Source organism: Amyelois transitella, chromosome 15 (assembly GCF_032362555.1).
Source record: "Amyelois transitella isolate CPQ chromosome 15, ilAmyTran1.1, whole genome shotgun sequence".
Taxonomy (NCBI): domain Eukaryota; kingdom Metazoa; phylum Arthropoda; class Insecta; order Lepidoptera; family Pyralidae; genus Amyelois; species Amyelois transitella.
The window spans coordinates 10314619-10338210 of record NC_083518.1 but is presented as its reverse complement, the minus strand read 5'-3'; the positions used below and the strand labels follow the sequence as shown (position 1 = coordinate 10338210).

General features: G+C 36.5%; 2 protein-coding genes across 5 annotated transcripts in view; one reads left to right on the top strand and one right to left on the bottom strand.

Moving 5' to 3' along the window:
• The window catches only part of LOC106139690 (eukaryotic translation initiation factor 5), a 35428-nt gene extending 13194 nt beyond the window's left edge, over window positions 1-22234 (bottom strand). For 2 of the 4 annotated variants that reach the window (XM_013341181.2, XM_013341189.2), the window contains exons 1-2: window positions 21998-22234; window positions 21643-21781 (exon numbers count right to left, since the gene is read on the bottom strand). The gene's annotated coding sequence lies outside the window, so the exon portion shown is untranslated. Of the gene's footprint in view, window positions 1-21642; window positions 21782-21875 lie in introns of all 4 variants that reach the window. The other 2 variants (XM_013341197.2, XM_013341205.2) reach the window with 2 other exon arrangements.
• LOC132902586 (uncharacterized) lies at window positions 9066-9368 on the top strand. The gene has a single exon (XM_060948369.1). The coding sequence runs from the start codon at window positions 9066-9068 to the stop codon at window positions 9366-9368; it is 303 nt and encodes a 100-aa protein (XP_060804352.1).
• Window positions 22235-23592: the final 1358 nt, after the last annotated feature.

Below are 23592 nucleotides of genomic sequence, written 5' to 3'. Positions count from 1 at the left end.
TACAAACTTGGGATGCTTTTTTAGGCGATGGGTTAGCAACTTGTCACTATTTAATGATTACTGAAAGGCAAACTATAATGAAAAGGAAGAAATAATTGCAAAGCTCTTTAACTTTGATCAGAAGAACCGTACTACACTTTCTAGTTGCATAAGATGATATAATCAGGAAAATACTACCCTAAAACGCCGAGATTGATTTGCATGAAGAGAGTAATGACTGTGGACGCAGTGAAAACCAAGGCAATCGAGCGATGTAGCACTTGACATCTTCTAAAGTCGGTAAAGGCAACAAGAATTTCCGGATAGCTTCAAACAGGCAGGGTATAATAAAATATCAGACCATTACATATTGTAACATAATCTATACTAATATTATAAAGCTGATGAGTTTGTTTTTTGTTTGAACGCGCTAATCTCAGGAACTACTGGTTCGAATTGAAAAAATATTTTTGCGTTGAATAGACCATTTATCAATTCAGCAAAGAAATAATGGAAAATGCGAAAAAAAAGGGGAAAATAATTCATCCTTGAGGGCTTCTATGATGCCCAAAATAACTATGCCACGCGGATGAAGTCGCGGGTACAGCTATATAACATATAATCACGTCTATATCCCTTGCGGGGTAAAGAAAGCCAACATTCTTCAAAATATTTTAAAAACAAATAAAATTTGCATAGACTCGATCTAAAGTATTCATTTATAACCCAACCATCCAGGCTACAATACCCTACAGAACAGACCGCATTGTAAACGTCACAACAAGAGCAGAATGTCGTCATACATGCAAATAGTGTTGCGTTAGTTGTGCGTTATGAAGCTAAGCGCTATTACCAAACACTCTCTGTGACGCACACTGTAAAACAAACTGAATTAACTGAATAATAAATTCATACAATTCCAACAGAAAGCATGACGCGCATATCAACTAGCAATGTCGGGTTTCGCAAACTAAATAATCGTGAGCAAACTGTGACGTTTGATGATATTAAAAAGTATGTACTAAATAATAACTGAATGATAAGACTTTTAAAGTATATTAACATTTATGATAGCATTACACCTTTCAAAGTCTCAATCCGTCTAGCCAGCGTGGCGAGAGCAAAGCATTGCCTTCACGTAGAGTATGATCAAGGGACTAAAAGATAATATTTTGATCTGACGCATCTATTGGAGAAAAATGCATTATTCCAGCGACATGTCAGAGATATTTCGTTAATATTAAATCTTATCAAAACATGTGCAAGAAATATAGAACTCACTCTGAAATATTTTTAAGTCTTAAAACCAAACGACCTTACTATCTTCGCAATTCTGGTGCCCCAAGCAAAAGGTGCACGAGTGTTGACATTATCAAAGAATCAAAACAACTCCAAATTCATGCGCGCAGGCAGAACCTTGAAATGCCGCGTCGCTATTGGTCGAAAGGTGCGTATTGCAAGTAAAATTTTGTAGTCGAAATGAAACGAATTGTTGCCGATGCAGTGTCGTCGCGGTAGGGTTGGTTACATGCGAGTCGTGAGCCACAGGAGTAATGTATGCTGTGATATAGTGTGGACATGCAAGTTCACGGTTCCTTTTGTGCTACCAATCGCACGCGATTCGCCACGGCCCACAACCGCCGGTATACATGTGTTTTATGTCACACGCGCCAACCGGCGATCGTATTCGAATTTATTCTCATTTTGACGTGTCGAAAGTTCCAAATTTTACCAAATACCCAAATGCTTCTCATTTGAATTTTTAGTCTGCTATGTTTGTACAACATTCTTATTCAAATTTAAAAAAATTATTCATTATTATAGGATACTTCACATCACTTAATATTTGTATATATCTTATGATTTCACAACATTGGTTCACGTCAAATAAATTACTTAAAACTTACTGCCGCTTATAAAGCGTCAGTGCTACAAATTGTATTCAGCAAAAAAGTTTCAATATACAAATGAATAAAATGCAAAAAATCTAAATAACAAAGGTTTGTGATAAGGCCAAAGCTCTTATTTTGATTACTACCATCAGAGTAGGTCAACTGTTTTAAAATTATGTTATCATGCATGCATGTCTCTCGATACAAACGCGGCATCAAATGGATTCAACCTTAACGGTGACTACCTCAAACACCTAGTTATGCTGTAATGCGTTATTGTAATGTAAACCGATTACCGAGGGTCACTCATCATTATGTCATGTTTCCAGAACCAATTGGAATACAATTCTTGATCATTGTTATCCGTTTAATAAACATTATTTGACTCTAGAATGTTTTGGACTTAGGAACTTGTCAAACAAAGCACTTTTTCGGCTATTGATATTTGGAATTTTATGACATACTCTTGTTTAAATAGATTAAATAAAATAACTGAAAGTCAAATGCCGGCTAAATTTACAATTGCTTCAAGACACTTCATCAGTATTCAGATGTTATCTCCAAACACGGGGGTGCAGCCCGCAATGCGCCACCGCCGCGCCTCCAAACTCGACCTACAGCCGTACTCGTACCCCCGAGAGTCTTAAGGGCTTGTTATGCCATCAACCCAGGCCTCTGTTGCTTCTTTAATTAGCCTGTCGAATACCCAATTAAGCCAGTGTGGGCCGCAATGCGCCAGTAATATATTCTGTAAGCTAAATCACAAATTCGTGATCGTATTTCGTACCATCCTCTCTTAGTTCTCCCTAACCCTTTCCGTATATGCATTTTGTTTTCAAGTACAAATGATTTGTTTTTATATTACAATTGTATTTCGGTTGCGCGTACCATAGATAGCCAAAGAGAAAATAAATTCTGTCTAGTTACTGCAGAAATAAAGATCGGCGATACACTAGATGCCAGTCAAAACGTTTTTGTGGTCTCATAATAATACTAGGTGCATGCGTGCAAAGATATTTTATACTTATCAGTTACCACACTCATTATCGTGAAGCGAATTCATTGGTAAATATTATTGTAGTATACAATGTTCGGGACTCGTATTATGTCATTTGCTTACAACTTTTAAAGGTTTAATTATCATGTTGTAGATAACAACAGATTTCCTGTGTGTTGATGAAACCTTAATGAGACAAAAATACATTTAAACAGACAAAAGTCTCGAAAAGACCCGAATGCCTCTTTCAGCTGGAATTGAGATTCAGATGTTGGCAGGCTGCTATTGCTAGCCTATCGCTTAAAACAAGAATCCTATCCTAATCCTAATAACAAATTGAACGAACAATCTCTGCAAAAGAGGAGCAATAGCTTAACACAAACGACAAAGTCATCTGAATAACTCATCGAATGTGCGTACTAGAGGCAGTATAACAGAATATTTCAACAGGAAATGATCAACCATAACATATCGAACTGAAACAATACAATGGCCCGCTGGCGAGCCGAAACATACGTCGACAAAACTTTGTCCAAATTAACATTGTTTGCGAGGAGTATTAGAATTCGAGAAGGAGGCTCTTCAACCTTCCTATTTATCTCACTCATCTTTGCGTGTTCCCGGTCGCACCCTCCACAGCAGAATTTCAGAGCCCGGGGTCCGCCTACCGACTTTCCACTCTCCACTTGGACCGGTTCTCGTAATAAACATTTTGTGCGACGTCCAGTCACAATTTTTCCAGTTTGCGCCTCTTCATGGCTCCGGCTCCGGCTCTGATATTATTATTCACACAGCAGTAATAAAAGCGAAATTGAATAGACTGTCATTATTATTTTTAAAATACTTCAATAACATGACTTCAGTGAGCCCAGTGATTAAAAAATCTTTAAAGAAGACACGCAGTGAGGTCAACTATTTGTTTACTAAAAATACAAATATAGTTTAATCTCATCCACGTCTTATGACATTCACTCTATCACAACGTTCGCCTTACAGGTTATGGGTAGCAAGCGAGCTTACGAGCTGTGTAAAGTTTCTTTTAAGGCATATGAACATTTTTTGTATAATAATACAAAATATACTCCTTATATAGCCATATCTATTTCATTTGGATTATTTGGAGACCCCGGGTATGATTAGTTATATCCTGGCTATATTAGACTAGCTGTGCCCGCGACTTCGTCCGCGTGGAATAGTTATTTTGGGCATCATTGAAGCCCTCAAGGATGAATAATTTTCCCCGTTTTTTTTTTACATATTCGATTATTTCTTTGCTCCTTATAGTTGCAGCGTGATGTTATATAGCCAAAGCCTTCCTCGATAAATGGTCTATTCAACGCAAAAAGAATTTTTCAATTCGAACCAGTAGTTTATTAGTACCTGATATTAGCGCGTTCAAACAAACAAACAAACTCTTCAGCTTTATAATATTAGTATAGATGGAGTACGTGACACTAGTCCGGTCATATCTATACTAATATTATAAAGCTGAAGAGTTTGTTTTGTTTGTTTATTTGTTTGTTTGTTTAAACGCGCTAATCTCAGAAACTACTGAACCGATTTGAATAATTCTTTCACTGTTAGATAGTCTATTTATCGAGGAAGGCTATAGGCTACATTTTATCCCGGATTTCCTACGGGAAACGTCAACAATGCAGGTGAAACTTGAATGAGTCGGCCATCTGCGAGCTTTCAACGCGAACGCTGCGCAAACCAACAAAGATATAGTAAAACAATGTACTAAAGATGTGAAGTACTCATTTTTTGCCACAAAAAAGTCCGCGAGAGCATATATCTATCTCTTAAGGTTTACTTACAATAACCACTTTTATGTTCATTTTTTAAGATTATCTTTTCATTATAAACATGAGTTATTTTGAAACCAATTTTCTTTAATTCAGTATTAATCCTTATCCAAATAAATATGTTTATTACTTTCGGCTTTTCATGTAGACTAAAATTGCCATTTACAGTATATAAATCAGACGAATAGGTTTTGAGATATAGTCGTTATAAGCAATTTGAAGCGAAACATTTAATACGGCGAACCAGCGTTCTTTCTAACACGCGTGACCGCCTGACCTTTTATTTATTAAAATCGGACCAGTAGTTTTGGAGATATATGCTAACATTGGTTTGCACAAACAAACACACAAACGCACAACCTCTCACCCTAAACGCATATATACGGTGTCCGTTCGGTCGCGGGTAATGATGTGGGCCAAGTCGTCGCCAAGTCGCATAATAATTAGCAGCTATAATTGATAAAGCCGAGGAGGATGTTTGCAAAACTAAATATGATGCCCAAAATAACTATTCCACGCGGACGAAGTCGCGGGCACAGCTAGTACAGTAATACTCTGATAGCAGAGGATCATGCTGAGTTGATAAAGATCAAAATCAATTTTACACACGGCCGGGCATATGGAAAATAATCATAGTGCAGTTTAATTTCACGGTTTGAAATGCACATAATAATTACAAAGCCATGATTGCCGTCCCAAAACAATTTGCTTCAAGGCTGTTGAGATAATATAGATTCGACAATGTTGCGACGACGTATATTTTTACAAGTATTATTTTTAAGAATGCAAACATGAATTGATAACATAATGTAGTAGTTCATAATGGCTATACTTTTGAACATAATTGATTTAAGATTTATAACTATTGTACAGTATACAGTATGGATGCACTTAAGCATTTGCTTCAACGTTATTATTTTTTTAACTAGAGTAATTGGCGTTCTCGAAAATTTTAGTTTTTAAACTGTTTTCATTAGTGAAGACCTGTAATTGGCTCTTAAATGTATTTTTAAAAAGCTAATGATGTAAAACTTGCTGTTGGTCATCAAATAAATTAAAATAACTTGCAAAGTTTGTGACACATTCTTGTTAAAGTCAAGTTAGTTTTTTTGATATAACATTTATTATCCTTTTATCAGCTATTTCGTATTTAATATTGTCATTTGATATAAAACTGAAATACTCAAATGCAGTTACATTATTTATGCCTCACCGCAAATTTTGCTGAACAAAAATATTATTATCTTCAGACGCCGCCGTGATAGTGGGCATGAACTGAAGTGAAGACTAGATATACATAATAATAAAAATCATGTTAGGTATGTACAACTTACTAAATAGGATACAAAATATCATGAAAACAAACATTACAAAAGCATAGGGCTGACTGAAGTGAACATTAAGACTAATTAAAGGGATAAAGCTTAATAAAATAAGCCATTAAACGTGCCTAGCCTCCTGGGCACTTTATCTCATCACTCGGATTTGACGGGACTTGCACTTTTGTAAAAGTGTTAGATTGATATTTAGGTGTATCTGTAGATTTATATTTAAGCTAGAATTATTTACATTATTGTCCTTTAATTAGTAAGGTTTATTTTAGTTTTTATAGTTTTAATATTAATTAAAATATTTAAAACAAATTTTGGTTAGTAAAAGAATATTCCTCTTATTATCAGCGAACAATAAGCGAACAATCAGCGAAAAACAAAAGTTGATTTCCTTCCACCCAAAGTTTGACTGGAAGAGATTGCTTTAGCGATAAGTCCGCCTTTGTACCATCTATATCTGCTTTGTGTTGTTTTGTATGTTTTACTCTTTTGGTGCAATAAAGAGTTTTATCTATCTATCTATCTAACAATCGAAATTTAAGACAGAACAGCCAGAAGAAGAAACGGTGCTAAGAAACATAAATTTTCCCTTTGCAAATAAAACTATACCTTCGGTTAATAGAGATAAAGTTCAACCAAGACAATCAACAAACGCTGGTCGCTGATAAAATGAACCACAATGTCTCGGTATCGAATGCAGCACCTCGAGGTCGCAACGGCAATGCGATCCAAGCGGACGCAACCCGATCCCAGAATGCGACTATGTGTGTCACAGATTATGACAAATATTTGAATCAAATACACCTGTCATGAAAAGTGAAAGGGAAGAATGTTGATTTCAACAAACACAAAATTAATGACAATAGATGTGAAGGTTATAAAAACGTGAAGAGTCATAATTTGTATGTGATAGTGTCAACACCCATTTTACTTATCTCCAGAAACTTAATGATTCTTACTCACTACCCAAAAGACACAGCATCGACTCCTACTACATATTAAAACAAAAACAGAAGGGATAACGGGGTGATTCAAGGATGCATTGTATTATAATGGAAACAATTCCAATCTTCATTAACATAAACTCCTGAACCACTGCCCAGCCGAGGAAGTAAGGAATTTCTATGGCACTGGGGCATTGTAAAGTTGCAATATTGCAATTGGAAGCCGTAGAAGACGGGCGAACCGTAAACGTAACTCGACCACGACAGTCGCATGTTGTTAAACATTGTAAAGCACTTCCGTTGCCTGAAACCATTACTGGGCCATTAATTTATTTAAAGTAAGACACGACAATGTTAGATTTATTACTTAAAACTGAGGACAATATACACATATGGGTGAATATACGCTATTTGAATTTCAATGGTCTTTAGAAAATGTTTATGTTAAACTTATTATATTATTGTTTCTCTATGTTTAAACAATAAATAACATGGCCTTTTATCTGGCCCACATAGTCTAATCACGATAATTGTTTAATTTAAAGCATTATTAGCTTAAAAAGTTAAAAATGTATACTCCTCTGGCCTTCCCATTCATGCATTATAATGATTGAACGGCAATATACTTTAAATACGTATACACAAATATGTTTTTTTTAAATTATTACTAACTGTTATAAATATCGAAACATATTTAATCAAAATACATTGTAAAAATATTTAATAATATAAAAAAGTAAAACTTATTTTCATGTCATGTTACAAATACGTCACTTCATCTGGCGAAACTCTAAAGAAGAAAAATTTCACTTAAAATCGCCAATTTGTGTTTTGATCTTGAACTGGGCTCGTCGACCAGTTTGAAGTTAGTAGCAAGCTAATGGTCTTGAGCAAAACTTAAATAATATTGCGTCAGTTTACGAATGAATTTGGGAGAGCGTGTTTTTGCCACTCGTTGGAGTATTTCCTTTGGTAAGCATATGTTTTCGTATTTTATTGTTGGAAAACTGTTTATTAGCACATTGCAAGGTTTATTGTGTGTAGATGTCATGTGTTACATCAAACTGTGGTGCGAAAATCGAGTGATGTTTTTTTTGTACGTTAAGTATGATTTTGTCACTACTCTGGCGTCACTTCTGTGGCAAATTTCATGCCAGAGGAAATACATGACCGCCAGAGAAGTGACGAAATTCTGTTTCGTTAAATATCTTAATTAGACGGCTGATTTGGTGTAATGGTTAAGAAGTTGGTCATTACGCCTGAGGTCGCGGGTTCGATCCCCGCACAGTACAAACATTTGTGTGCATGAACATGCCTGTAGTGGGCCATCCGCGGGGATCTCGGCCCGGTACAAGTATTCTGCTACGCAGATGTACGCAGAGTTCGTGTCCCCAGGCGGCCACAAACTTGAAGCGGCAGAAATGATGATTCGTTCGTCGCGTTGGTATGCTAGGGTTAAGGGTAGCCCTGAGCAAAACGGAGGCCATCGCCTTTGGCGGTCGAGGTTGGAAGACTCAGGCCGGTGTGTTCATGATGGTGGATGGGGAGAGGGTACATGTGATGCCACACATCAAATACCTTGGCATCATATTGGACCCACGGTGGAACTTCGGGGAGCACTTTAGACAGCTAGTTCCCCAATTATTGAGAACCGCATCGGCACTCAGCCGGCTGCTGCCCAACATTGGTAGGCCTGGTGCTACATGTCGGCGCCTATATGCAGGTGTAACACGCAGCATGGCGGTGTATGGGTCGCCGATATGGGCGGATAGGCTCACTAGAGCCAACAGGGCCTTGCTGCGACGACCACAGCGTGTGGTGGCCATACGTATCTGCAGGGCCTACACCACTGTGGCGTGGGCGGCAGCCTGCGCTCTGGCTGGTACCCCACCCTGAGAACTGGACGCTCTGGCTCAAAAGGAGTTGTTCTGGGAAAGGAGGAGGAGGGCGGAGATGCCTGAATTAGCGGGAGCGGCTGGTGTAAACTTGGCTGTGGTATTGCGGGAGCGATAGAGAACTCCGAATTCAGCCATTGTACTATCGGGGCGCTCCTTCCATCGCTTGACAACTGGTTGGACCGACGCCACGGCCAGGTGACATTCAGGCTGACGCAGGTAATGACCGGACATGGTTGCTTCGGTCATTACCTGCATCGGATTAGAAAAGAGGCTACTGAGGTCTGCCATGAGTGTGGGGAGCCGGATGATACGGCCCAACATACTCTGGCAGAGTGCTCGAAGTGGTCGGATGAGCGGGCCACCCTCATGACCGCCTTTGAAATAGGGAACCTCTCGCTGCAAAGTGTAGTAGCTGCGATGCTGTGCTGCGAGAGGAAATGGGAAGCAGTGGTTTCCTTCTGCGAGTACGTCATCTCGCAGAAGGAAGCCGCTGAGAGGGCGCGGCAGAAGGCGTGCACTTAATCGTGCGCGCCTACTGCCTCACTAGGGTCACATCCCGACCCTGGGATGGAAAGGGCGGCCAGCAACTTAGTGCACTTAATCGTGCGTGCCTACTGCCTCACTAGGGTCACTTCTCGACCCTGGGATGGAAAGGGCGGCCAGCAACTTACTGGTCACCCATTACAGCAAGATTCCCGGCCTGAGAGCATCGTGGTGAAATTCCTGCGATCCCATGATGCCCTCAAAATGGCAAGAAGGGCGCACGGAGGGGTTTTAGTGGGTAGGCTGGTTCACTAGGTGCCAGGAGTCCCACACTCTCCCGGGTCAAGACCCGGGGGCTTGTCCGTAGAAAGAATAAATCGATAACAAAAAAAAAGTATAGTAAGTTCAGTATTTGAGTATAAAATATTTAGCTACACAAAAATTGTTGATTCTGATCTGAAAATGAAAGAGTTCATGTATACTGGAGACTGAAACTTTTAAGTTGTTTAAATAACCTCGAGATTGAAAGGTGTATCATTAAATAGTACATACTATTGTTTTGTTTTGTGAAAGAAGAGTATATTTTTTTTAGGAAGTTGGTTAAGAATACAGTGCTTTAAATGTTACTAACTTAGAATTTTGTGATTGTTTTATAATAGAAAAACTATTAAAGGGTAATATTTACTGTTAATTTCATCACAGATGAGACTGATAAGCAGAATATACTTCATTCTGTTATTTTAAACGGGCATTGAAAACTTAAGCATTAAAAAACTATTAAAATAATAAGGTTGCATTAAGAAATTGTGAAGACTGAATGTGCCTTATATAATAAAAAATATTCTAATACAATAATTTAAACGTGTTTAATTTAATATAAGTCTCTTTACTCGTCTTATAACAATGGTGTGTCACTTTCCTGGTTCAATTTGTCACTACTCTGCCAGTAGTGTCACTCCTCTGGTAACACATTTTCCTCTGGTACTTATAAAACACCAAAATATGAGAAATTCTTCTGGCCTCCATCATTAAAACTTTAAAAATAGTGTCAAATAGATAAATTATAAATATTAAATAGAATGGATTAAATTTCCTTCTGGGACACAAAAAAATCAAATAGCGTATATTCACCCATATACCTTAGAATCAAATTAAATTTCTTTTAATGGTGTAAACTCGTCCGAATTATCATGATCAAGTTTGGATAAAGTCACATCCCAACTATCTTAATCCACCTTGCAAATTTTCAATGTGGCAACATCAAACTCGTATCAGATAGAGTAGTGAACTCTGCCGGCAACCACAAAATATAACAAGCGAAATCCAAAAGTCCTATTACGACGACGATTCACCCTGAATACAACTTCATCTCCACAATAGTCCCCCGAACGCTACAAAGTTGCCAACTAGACATTCGCACTGCTCTTATCTGCAGTACTCCAGCCCACACCAACTTCCGTCGTGTGTTGTATAGCGGCTTCCGTCCTCTATCAGATTTCACAGATATGGTTACACTGACGTTCTTCGGTGTAATTGCAGATTATGCGCATTCCTTGGCGCGTGGCAATAAGCAGCGAGATTTTAAAAGTATGTTTCGAGAACTCGCTATGTAATAATGGACATGCCCATTATAAATATAGACGAAGACAAACTGGTAATGGGACTTCTAAATTTGGTCATGCGATCTCTTGTTTAAAAGTAATTCGTGTGACTTTAGTGTATCTGTTAAACACAGAAAATCCTATCGCTTTGTGACTACAGAAACTGGCTTTCACTATAGACTTAAAAATGCTTACCCCTTCATTGGTTAAGATATTTTAAATGCACCTTTTAATTTTCCACTTTAAAACATTAGTTCTTATGTTTTTTTGAAATTCACTGATTTCCAAGAAAAGTTGTTAGTCAATCTCTGAGTCAGCAGAAAAAACTTAGGTATATTAAAAGTTTAAACCCATCACAATACTGGATAATACGCCACAAGACTGAATAATCCGGCTTTACTCAAGTTTTCTAGTTCATCACGGATTCTAAATGAAAATATTCTTGTTGTCAGGTTTCATGATAGAATTGAAGAGGTTTTGGCAAAGACAAAATAGTAAAAAGTCGGTGAGTGGAACGATCCTCTACAACCAATAATCTCATTAAGATTATTATTTCAATTATGATTTTAATCCTGTGGTAATCGATATTTAAATAGAAAGAGACAATGTAGTTACCGTGGCAACTAGGGAAGAATGAAGAACCCTTAAACCGGAATCCACTTAGCGGTTTCTCTCAATAGCATCTCGAGCGTGTAATTAAGGTTCAATAACAAGTGATTCTCTATCCAGAATGAATCCTTTTATTAACGGTTACGACACAATGAAAATAAGTTACAAACCATGATCTTATATGGGTTAAATTTTTCACCTGCAAAGGTAATAGAGGTCAAAAGTAACGGTCAGTGAAATTTTTACACGAAACGACGAGTCGCAAATAGGAGTGTAAAAAATAAGTAATAATAATTATGTATACGAAAAGAATTTTTTGGAGAATGTTCTAGAACATTTTGTTTAAAACTTTAAATTATGCTTGTCATGTTAATCATTATGGAGACAATGGCCTAGTATTCTAGTTCTATTTTCTATAGTTAGAAGTAGTTAAATATTTTTAGTACAATATTAATAGTGTGCATAAAACTGTGAGCTAAACTAATTACAAATTTTAAGTAGCAATATTACGAGGCATTAAAATAGTTTCCGAAATCTTGAGTTTTGATAAAAAAAAAAGTTTAATAACAATGGGAAGATTCCGCTTAACGAATAAACGATATGAACAATAATTTTCTTTACATTTTTGAAAACCACAACATTCATGTTTTTAATGGTGCGGAAAATCAATCATTGTAAATCATACATACATATACATAGGTAATCACGTCTATATTCCTTGCGGGGTAGAAAAAACTGAAAGGCCACGTTCAGCTGCATGGCCCAGTGATAGAATAGAAATTCAAATAGTGAAAGGTGGCTAGCCAATCGCCTACAAGAATCCTAATTTTGTTGGCCGTCCCCTTAGTCGCCTTTTACGACATCCACGGATGAAGTGGTCGTATTCTATTAAAGTGCCACATGGCAATCTAAATCATCATAAACAAAAATTAAGAGGGCTCCGTCACACTGATAAGTATTAAAAATAAATTGAGCAGAATGCTAACAGAACTTTTATTACAGTTAAGAGGCTTAGTAATGCAACCGCATTGTAGAGATATACATATATGCTGCCAGACTGGGTGGCGCCTGCAACGTTTTTGGACAAGATTCAAGGATTTTCGCGTCATAATGGGAATATTTATGGTCAACAAATCAAGTTCGGAAATAATGTAATGGTTAAAGATAAAGAGAAAGTAATAAATATGCATTCGTATCGTTTGTGAACCATATAGACTCTGAACTAGTGTTAAAAAAAAGTCATATGGTTAACCATTAATGCCAAATCAATTATATTAACTTATTCATTCATGGACTAGTACCATCAAAATTCTAGTTCATCATCTTTGTCGTTTCGCTCTTGGCAGAGGTCGTGGTCACGATGAGGCCAACGGTTTCCTCAGGATCTCCCGCTATATCTCTGATGGCAGACAGTATGTCGCAGTCCAATACGCGCTCTCCCACTGCAGATTTTAAAAGGTCAGTCCAACGCATAGATGATCGGCCGCATAGTCCGGTTCCCTCTACTTTACCCTGCACGACTTCTACGGAGATGACCCGTCTAGTCGGTTACAGTTACTAAGAAAATCTTGAAAATATAATGAAGCAAATGACAAAGGAAAAAATAACGAAATAGCCTATTCAACATGACAAGATCGTTGACCTTTAAAATAGAATAAAATTTATTTTATATTATATCATCTACCTATAATAATCATAGTGAATATCAGCTCAAACTATTTCTCTTAACCCTAATATTAAAATTTAAGAAATCTGAAATTAAACTCTAAAAATCTCAAGTTATTACCCAACTTGGTTTAACGAGCTACAGTAACGAGTGTTATTTGACACGGTAAACGTAGCTGGTCACCAACTTCACGCTGATAAGCGGGCCAATGTCGCACGATAAGGGACCGGGCACTGAGGTCCCAGAGAGAGCAACGAATAAAGAGGGGATAATAACCTTTATACTTTTAATAAAAGCAACTTAAATAATAAAATAAATTAAAGAATTTGATATTGTTAAGGTTTGTAAATCAGAATATACAACTAAGTATTATTTTAAAAATAATTAAAAAGATTGTGATAATTAAATTGCGCATAATTCGTCACCGAAAGTAAATAATTAAGATTAAGAATAAAATAAAATTGAAGATATTGCACGCGGAAATGCCGGAACAATACCAAAGCAGTAAAAGGATTAAGTTTATGATACAGGAATGTCAAGGAGAATGACAAAAGGTGCGGAAAGTTTGCAAATGAATACGGACCGATAAACATGTTTTCTTTCGTGGATAATTTTCATATCTTTGAACTCTCCAAATAAATGAGTAATGTAAACTGTAAAGACATTGACAAGACGTGAAAATTTTGGGGGCTTATTCTTGGTCTGCGATTTAATTTTAAAAATTATCATTTATGTATTGACAATAACCACATAAAATTCAATGCTTCACCACCATGCAGCTAAGAAGATATAAGGTTCCTGAAAAGTAGGTCAATTAAAAAAAAACTGTTACAATCAACTCTAAAACAACATCAGCCGAGGAGCAGATTCAAATCAGAGGGCGACGACCTGACGACATCCGATTGCATTTGTAAGCGTTATCTGTATATCGATTTATGCGATCCTTGTTCAAGCGGCTGAGGCATGCCAAATTTCATGCACCATTACTTGTCTACATTCAAGTTTAAAATTTGTCAATATGTAAAATAGGGAAGTGAAGAAGGTTTCAATAAATAGAGGAAACCAATAAAAAACATGATTTTACTGTGACTACCAGTAAGAAATGTCTGGTGACTTCATAAAAAAATATTTGTCGCCCAAAACTATGACTATTCTCTTGCAAAGAATGCTATAATAGTTTTATCATATCACCCTCAAAAATAGCTGAGAAGGCAATACAATTATGCAAACACTACAATGGGAAAGAGGGAACTCTTATATTACATGAAGAAGCTCAAGTTTACACGATCATATCTTAAGATTTTTTTTTAATTCAGTTGATAAAATTCGCAGTTGGAAATATTTCTATAAAAATATCTGAAAGCTGTGAACAAAGGCGTAGATCCCCCAGTCTTCATTAAGAGACAATAGGCTCTCCAGGCAGCCCTCGAACAAAAGAATCCACTGCAGGGGAAAAATTTATTGGAAGCGAAACAGATCTGACAAAGCCGGAACTTTGCAGCGTTCAATTTTCTCCGACTTATGACAAAACTAGCATCGCCCGCACGAAATCAGCGCCACCTACAAAAGAATACAAGGTTTTCGCAAATCCCACGGGAACTAATTAATAATTTTAGTTAATTTCCAGACTGCAAAATTTTTTTTGAAGATGTGTTGATGTTCAGTATATACTGTGTGAAGAAGCAACAAACTTACTTTCGCTTATATAGTTGGGATAGCTAAGACAGATGTGATCGTTGACGCATATTACGTTACGAGCAATGATGAAATGCAATCGTAACAAACTCAAGTTACTTGGCATTTAGATGGAGCAGGTGAAGTAAGAGATGAAATTATTGAAACTACTATGTACACAAACATTATGCAATAAAAAAATGCAATTGCTTGCAATATGTTTAGAATTCGTGTTTAACAAACGAGAAGTTCTTGAAATTCTCATTTCATCTCTTTTTTGGATTAACATCGAAATCTCGTGTCAGAACTAGAACAACATCCTGTTTGCATCTTTTTACAAATTGCCAAAGACATCGGCATTGCGTTTATTGTCATGTATTTTTTTAAACCGCTTTTAGGCTGGCATAGGCAACTAGGGAGGTTTACATAATCGATACAAGGCGCGACGCATGCGTGAGTCCCCGTGGCTCGTTCGAACGCAGCCTTCCAGGCCTTAGGCAATGAAATGCGAAATAACACTTGTGTGAAATGATAAATTGCGAAATGTTGTCAAAATGACACCCTCTGTAGTTAATGACCGTAATGGGACATCAGAACGATGTGATACCTCGATGATTGCCACACTCGTTTAGATGAATTTCGTCCCCATTCCTCTAATTTCCAGATCCCAATTCTTGGCCTAATAAACGTTTGACCTTTAAAATAACGATCTCATTTTCCAAGTTGTTACATTTAGTCTTAATATTATTCTTTGTTCGGTATGCTTTGGAGTCAGGAGAAAAACTCCATTAACCCACAAAATTTAGACATTAATTAGCAAACAAGATAAGATACTCATTCAGACACGCTTATCAATATGCGTGCCTAATTGTCTAAACTAGTAAAAATTGTGAAACGAATCAAATAAATTTAGAGAGGAGAATCTATTAGTTTACTTTAATCGTTATAAAGTAAAATCAGGCATAAAAAGATAATTCAGATTGCTTCTAATTAACAAATAGAAAAAATAATAATTAAAAAAATATTCTTTATACAGAGAAAGCAGACACATTTAGTAACGAATCACTGAGCGAATTACGCTGAACGCCAGGGATTTTTGGAGGAATTTCTACGAGAGCGAAATCTCATTGATACTATAAATAACTACAACAGCGTGTGAAATTAGGATTAGCTTTGTATACTAAAAAGTATAAATATGCAAATAGCTTAAACTCGCTACTTAATAGACACTGGAGCAAACGTTTATGTTACTACTAGTGGTCACGATCATTAAAAAGGTATACACGAAAAAAGTGTTATTTCTTCCGTGTAAGTATATAGCTAGAGTATTAACATTTGCGAGGTTACTAAACATGTAAAACCACGTGGTTGGATTCGCAAACGGTGACGTAGCCAGACAGAGCCAGCAAACGAGGTCTGTATGCTAGGCGAGAAAGGCGGGTTCAACGACCGCGGTGATATAACATTCGGCGGTGATGGCGCAAGGCGGATCACTGATGGCACTGACCATTTATATGCTGTTTATGATGTTCAAAATAAGAACAATGTTATACGAACGCTTGATAAAGAGGAAAAGAAAAAAGTAAATGAGACAAGGGCCGGTATCGAGTGAGTACTGTTTTCGGCCTAAGTCTTGAAGCCTTATCAACATGCCATAAATTTTGCGAATGTTTACATACTGAATTAGAATTATTGTGATATTAGGCGCACCACGGGCTTGATTATGGTGATGTTGCAACCGTTTGGACTAAATTCTATATTGGATGATTAAGAAATTAGCTTCATGTTAGGAATAGGTTTTGCCGTGTGGTTCCCGGCACCAATACAAAAAAGCACTCCATTTCTTTCCCGCGGTGGTCGTAAAAGGCGTCTAAGGGCTATCCCTCATAATCGAGTCTATACTCATAAACTTGAGATTCCTTTTTTTAGACGATGGGCTAGCAACCTGTCACTATTTGAATGTCAATTCTATCATTAAGCCTAACAGCTATCGTGTCCTGTCAGTCTTTTCAAGACTGTTGGCTCTGTTTACCCCGCAAGGGATATAGACGTGACTTTATGTGTGTGTATGTTAGGCATAACAATATTCTAACAAGGCCGAGAAAACGCATCGACAGCTTTGTTACGTGTTAATGTATTAATGATGTAAAGAATAAAGATATACATCAGGCGTAGTAATTAAAGCCACAACTACTCATACTTTTCCTTCATAAATGTAGGTAGGGTTCTTTCGTAAATTCTTCTAAATTGTAAATCAAGTTTTGGGCAAACCAATTTCCCTAAAACACCCTAATATAGATACATATAATATGGGTTTCACCACAAATTTTACCAAATAACTCTATTCAATTTACATAAGTAATCAGCCTTGATACGACACAAGTAACTTTAAAGCCAAATGCTGTTCTTTGTCAATGTCCATTATTTTAATTGTATCTTTACTCATACTAATCGTTTGGTTTTGGACAAAATTCGATTGAAAATTCTTCAAAGTTTAAAATGTTTAGAGACAAAATAAGAACCTATTAATACGTACTAGTTTTGATCATAAAGGTGTGAATCACAATAATGTGCAAATTTAAGGTACGTAGGTCATTGGTATGCATACATATGGTCACGTCTATATCCCTTGCGGGGAAGACAGAACCAACAGTTTTTTCAAGACTGAATTTGGCTTAATGAAAGAATTGAGATTCAAATAATGACAGGTCGCTAGCCCATCGCCTAAAAAAGAATACCAACTTTGTAAGCCCTATCCCTTAGTCGTCTTTTACGACATCCATGAGAAAGAGATGGAGTGTTCCTATTCTTTTTTTCATTGGTGCCGAGAACCACACGACATTGGTATGACTTTCAAGTAATCGATTTCAACGATTAAATGCGGGAGCATACTAATGAGTCGTCCTACCCTGTGGTACAATGGCCGAATACATTTCAATGGTCGGCAGTCAATGTAGTAATTAAAAGTTATCAAAAATTGTAAAGTCAATAGAGAAAAGAAGGGCATAGTTCATGCCACACAACCTTCGTGAATACAGATGATATTTTGACCCAGGATTTCCATGGTTCCATCAATAAATTCATGGTGTTGCAAATCAATTAATTATATTTTATATTATATTTATATTTTAATTACCAGGATTTTTACGGTGTTGATGAAACAAAGCTACCGTTCAGAAGTAAAACAAGATCAATCATCAATGTGATGACTTCAAAAAGGCAACATCTTCCTCTTTTTCTTAAAAGATCAATAATAGAAAAATTAATGAAGAAGAATATACGTATATACATAAATAAATCTTTTCCGGACGGGTAGGCAGAGACTACATCTTTCCACTTGCCACGATCCCTGCATACTTCCTTCGCTTCGTCCACAATCACAACTCTCATCATGCAAGCTCTTCGATTTCGGGTAGGTACATCATAAAATTTTGAATCTGGAACACCAGAGGCCGTAACAATGCGGCCCGGTTCATAGGTAACCTAAATAGAATCTAGATTTAACGTGAAGCTACTGGTTGTCGTATCGAGAGGCCCACGCGCAGTGATGGAAGAAATATTGGGATGCCACTCGAAGATTGCGGACGTCCTATAACATACAATATCTACCTATCCTTTGGAAGGAAGAGAGAAACGATGTGTGTTTTAAAATTTCAAACCGTTAATGTGTGATTTTAAATTTCAAACCGTCTAAATTTATTGATTAGAATCATCTTTAACCTACCTTAATGCCGTGTGGTTCCCGGTGCCAAAAGAAAAAAGAATAGGGTCACTCCATCTCTTTCCTATGGATGTCGTAAAAGGCCACTAAAGGATTTGGTTATAAAATTGGGATTCTATTTTTAGGCGTTGAACTAGCAACCTGTCACAACTTGAATCTCAATTCTATGACAATGCCAAACAGCTAACTGTGGCCTATCAGTCTCTTCAAGACTGTTGGTTCTGTCTACCCCGCAATATAGAAGTAACTATATGTATGTATCATCTTTTACACACAAATGAATCTTGAAAACATGGCTTTTTTATGGTGAATCACAAAACCGCGAACGGATGTTGATCTGTCTGTAAAAACATCAAGACATCGATACTGTTTTATTGGGAGTTTTAGGCGGTTCTCATCCATTCTGTATCAAATTACCAACCGAGAGATGCGGGCTTTTAGCAAAACGTATTGGATTATCGGAAAAATCTCTGCCGAGAGATAAAATTTCATCAAAACAACATGTCTAACTTGAAACTTGCCGAGATTTTGAAGCCACGCTTTTTATTTCCTATATTTCCACATCATATCGCTGTAACAATCTTCAGAGCGATAAAATTATTTTGGAACAAGGCATATTGTCTTGTAGCATATCGCCTAACTAGAAACTAGGGCCGTGTGGTTCCCGGCACCAATATAAAAAGGATAGGACCACTCCATCTTCTTCCCAGAGAAGTCGTAAAAGGCGACAAAGAGAAAGACTTATAAACTTGGGACTGCTGGCTCTGTCTACCCCGCAAGGGATATAGACGTGACCATATGAATGAATGGAAAAGAAACAAGCAAAAACTACGACCATTGCACGCCTTTTAGCCTATGATTTTCTGAAAAATCCGAACTACATTGCCACGATACACTGTCACTGTATCACAGACTTATCATCAAAAGAGGGTCTTATAGCGGTGGCATAAAGTCCACTTTTGCTTAGATTTACAAGCGTAGGTGCGCGAAATACACACCTGCACAGATGCAACCTGCGTGCACCCCCTTTCCAGAGCCAGCTCAATCGATCGATCCAGAACGATTGCCGGGTCTCAAACAACCACTACAGATACAAATGTAATATAACTACATCTAGTTAAAAACTCTAAGCGATGCAGTCTTCAAACTGCATTTATACGTACATAAATATAGTCACGTCTATAAACCTGCGGGGTATAAAGAGATAAGGATACATCCCACTCAGAAATTACTATTCCCGAGGGATGTTTAGAAAAACACGGGACGTTGAATTTTGATAAACAATTTGTTAAAAAAAATATTCATGCAATAACTTCATCTCCATGGTTTGGTTTCATCTCAATTTCCATTGAAAAAATATTTTATGACTTGCAGCCATTTAAGTCGGTCGTGTGGTATGTGAAAGTAGGGACTCATAATTCTTACTGTCCATAAACTTTGCTAGCCCCTCCATTCAAGTAATACATTGTAACATATGGAACACAAGGAATTGCAATGTGATTAGGTAGTAAATCATTTTCAGATTTACATGGTAGGCTCATACAAACAAATACAGCTACCATGCTACTATGTAAATATTTTATTCGTAAAGTTCAAATACTTTTTCAACTAAGCTTACATATTTAATAGCTTAATGCAAATCACACATAAACCTTATTTTTCCCCAGAAAAAGGGACACCTAGTAGACGTTAGTACCTACTGATATGTGTCCCATATCAGTAGGTACTAAGGCATACTAAGGCAAGCATTTAATTTGTATATCTATAAAATTAGTTTGGAATTGTATGAAAAGAATAATGAGTATGGATGAAATGACATAAGTACGCACAGATTGTGGCCAGCGAAAAGATGGAGTATCTGCCTATCCCTCCGGAAAAGAGGTGAGATGTTTATAATAACATCACTTTTTAAAAGCAAAAAAACATTAACTATTTGCAACTTTGCAAACTATTTGCAACTTTGCAAACTATTTGCAAAGTTATCTTATTATAATACAATCTACAAAACACAGGTATCAAGGTGCGCCAAGTAGTGATACTGTTATCAATTTGGCTTAGACTACGTCACTATATCATACCCATGATCATCTGTACCATAGAGATAACAAAAACATATATATATATCAGACCTTTTTCCATGAATAATAAAAAAAATTAAAGCATAGTAACACTCCATCTCTTTTCCTTGAATGTCGTAAAAGGTGACTAAGGGATAGGCTTATAAACTTGTGATTCTTTTTTAGGCGATGGGCTAGCAACCCATCACTATTTGAATCTCAATGCTATAAGGCAAACAGCTGAATATGGCCTCTAACCCACAAGGGATTTAGATGTGACTATATGTTTTTCCATGGGTAGAGTATATAGATTTCTTCTGCTCAATAGTTCGTGAGACATGAATGATGACAAGAAATGGGTTTTATTTTTATGACTTAGTATCCTGAGAGACTTAGCTTTGCTTCAAAATTTCCTTCCTTTAAAGCTGTAACTGTAAATACTTATCCTTAACTTGCTTCTTTATCATTAATATAGAAACCAATTAAAGGTATATTATGGAATAACTCCGCATAGATCTTTTCAAATAATTAAAACTACCCAAATTGACACCTGTTCCTGTCCATTCTCCCAATATGCCCAAATCATTTCTTATACTTACAGTGAAAAAGTTATCTACTTTTTCACTTTTAGTTTATCATAAATAACCTCAATTAGATTTTTGTCCAAAATGAAATTTAACTGTCATCTTTTTATTACATTGGCTTTCCACTTTCTTTCATATTGATCCACAACAAAATATTTTAAAGATGATGATCACAGCAGTGTGATGGCATAAGCATGTCCAACATGCTTATTATAACCAGGCAAAAATTATTTAAAAATTATTGTTCAGCATTCATCAGCATGCATTGTAAGAATTACACAATACCATGTAAGTGTTCAATTTGGGTGTAATCACAATTATTAAATAAGACCCCCACTGAGATCACATACAATATTGGTACCTGATGACTGAAGTGTATATTCAAATAGCAAGTCACTCACCTGTATTTCTTGCTAAAGTCATATAAAATGGTAACGCCCCTTTGGACGAGAGCTGGCGAACGGGATGAATTGTTGATCCTGGCTTCCACGAAGCTGGCACCAGGGAAACACTGCTTTACGACACGCCGGGCGCGCCAACCTGCCACAAATGCGACACTCTATTATGTATGTTATGTACGCGATAACACGTTGCAATTATTTCACTCGATTACACATTACAAGTTCATTCTAACCAAAATCTACGATTGCAGTGTACGCACCAGCTGGCAAAAACGTGGTGACCACGGATGAACACCTACTGTGCGAAATTATGCGCAAGTAAATATAGGATAGATATTCGATATTACGTCGGTACCTTCCACTGTCTATGACGGACCAAAGCGCCTATTGAATCTTGCTGAATATAGACGCACAACAACTATAACACAATTTTACAAATACTAACGAACAAACACAAAATAAACCAAGATTTCATCAAACACGATTCCGTAGTAAAATCAACGACAGAAAATAAATGAAAATGGAAAATGCACACTTTCTTCTGTTTCGAGAACTGGGTTCACACCGGAAATGAACACTTTTTTAAACTTGAATTATAGAATGAAACATGTCTCGAAAATTGCAAAATCGGTCTGAAAAAATATTTCATTTCTATTTGTTTTGATGCAAATTAAAAACAGAAATTTACGAAAGATAAATAAATCATGAAATGGAAAAAAATTCTCAAATATAAAATCAAAAATATTGGCAACCGGAAACAGTAAAACTTTTAAAGTGACATTTCACTTTTTTTTAATTTTTGTCTACTCTAATAAAGTAAAAACTTTTTCAACTCTACGTTTGGTTTCCTTGTGATTTCTTAACAAAATTAAATTTCCTTTGAATTTCTAAATATTTAATTAAATAAAATAAAGTCAGAATAATTGAATAGACAAGTTCAATACTTCAATAGGCAAATTGGACTTTGATTTATCCGTTTGGACAATTTGTGATTGCGTAAAATTCAGAATTTCAATAACTTCATTGGCTGGTTAAGTAGGAGGCAGAAATAGCCTTATAGTCAAAGCCTATTATAGTTTTAGAAACCAAAACTCTATTCAAACTTATTATTTGACGTTTTGATTACCTGTTAGTTGCCAACTTACCACATTCAGCGCTAGTTTAAGTTATTTCGGTTGTCTGCTGTTTAGCTCAACTTATTAGCAACTAGCTTATGCAAAGCCTCGCTACCAAGGGAAATTCTCAGAAAAAAAATTGGCAAGTAGAAAAAAAAGTGTCCTCTGTTGTTGTTAAATGTCTATATTAGAATTCTATCGATGTACCAAATTTCATCAAAATTGGTTCAGTAGTTTTTTAATTTATTTGTTACAAACATACACTGTTTGTCTCTTTATTACTGTGGATGTGGATTCGACGCTTTAAAAGTGTGATTTTTGCGCTGACCTCTACAATGCACAGTCAACCGCAAGTAACCCTGCATGGATACTCAATGACGCGGTAATAGATGCGAATTGTTTGGCAGATTTATATACTGTTAAATGTACATTGCAGAGGTCAATTTAAACAGATTAGCTACACTGTCCTCTTCCCTTATCATAAGACGCTAAGTCGTTTTGGATCGTAGATAAAATCATGAATGTAAAACATTTACGTTTGTACCTGATTATTAAAATCGATCAAAAAAATGCTTCAAAATTACGTTTGTTATATAGCAAAAAATACGAAAAAAAATTTTGTCCGGGGACCACTTATTTTAATAGTTAGTATTTGTTGTTAAAGTGGCAACGGAAATTCATAATTTGTGAGAATTTAAACGTTTGTTTCTTCGTTCAAGTAACAAACGTGACGATGAAACACAACTGATTATTGCGCGAGTCCGACTTGCATTGCAGTTGGCCAGTTTTTTACGTCGAACAGAGCGCATTTTTATAAGAAACAGAGAGCAACACT

What these genes read in the sequence shown, in the direction of transcription:
- LOC132902586 (XM_060948369.1), top strand. Translation starts at nt 9,066, where the DNA reads ATGACCGGACATGGTTGCTTCGGTCATTACCTGCATCGGATTAGAAAA.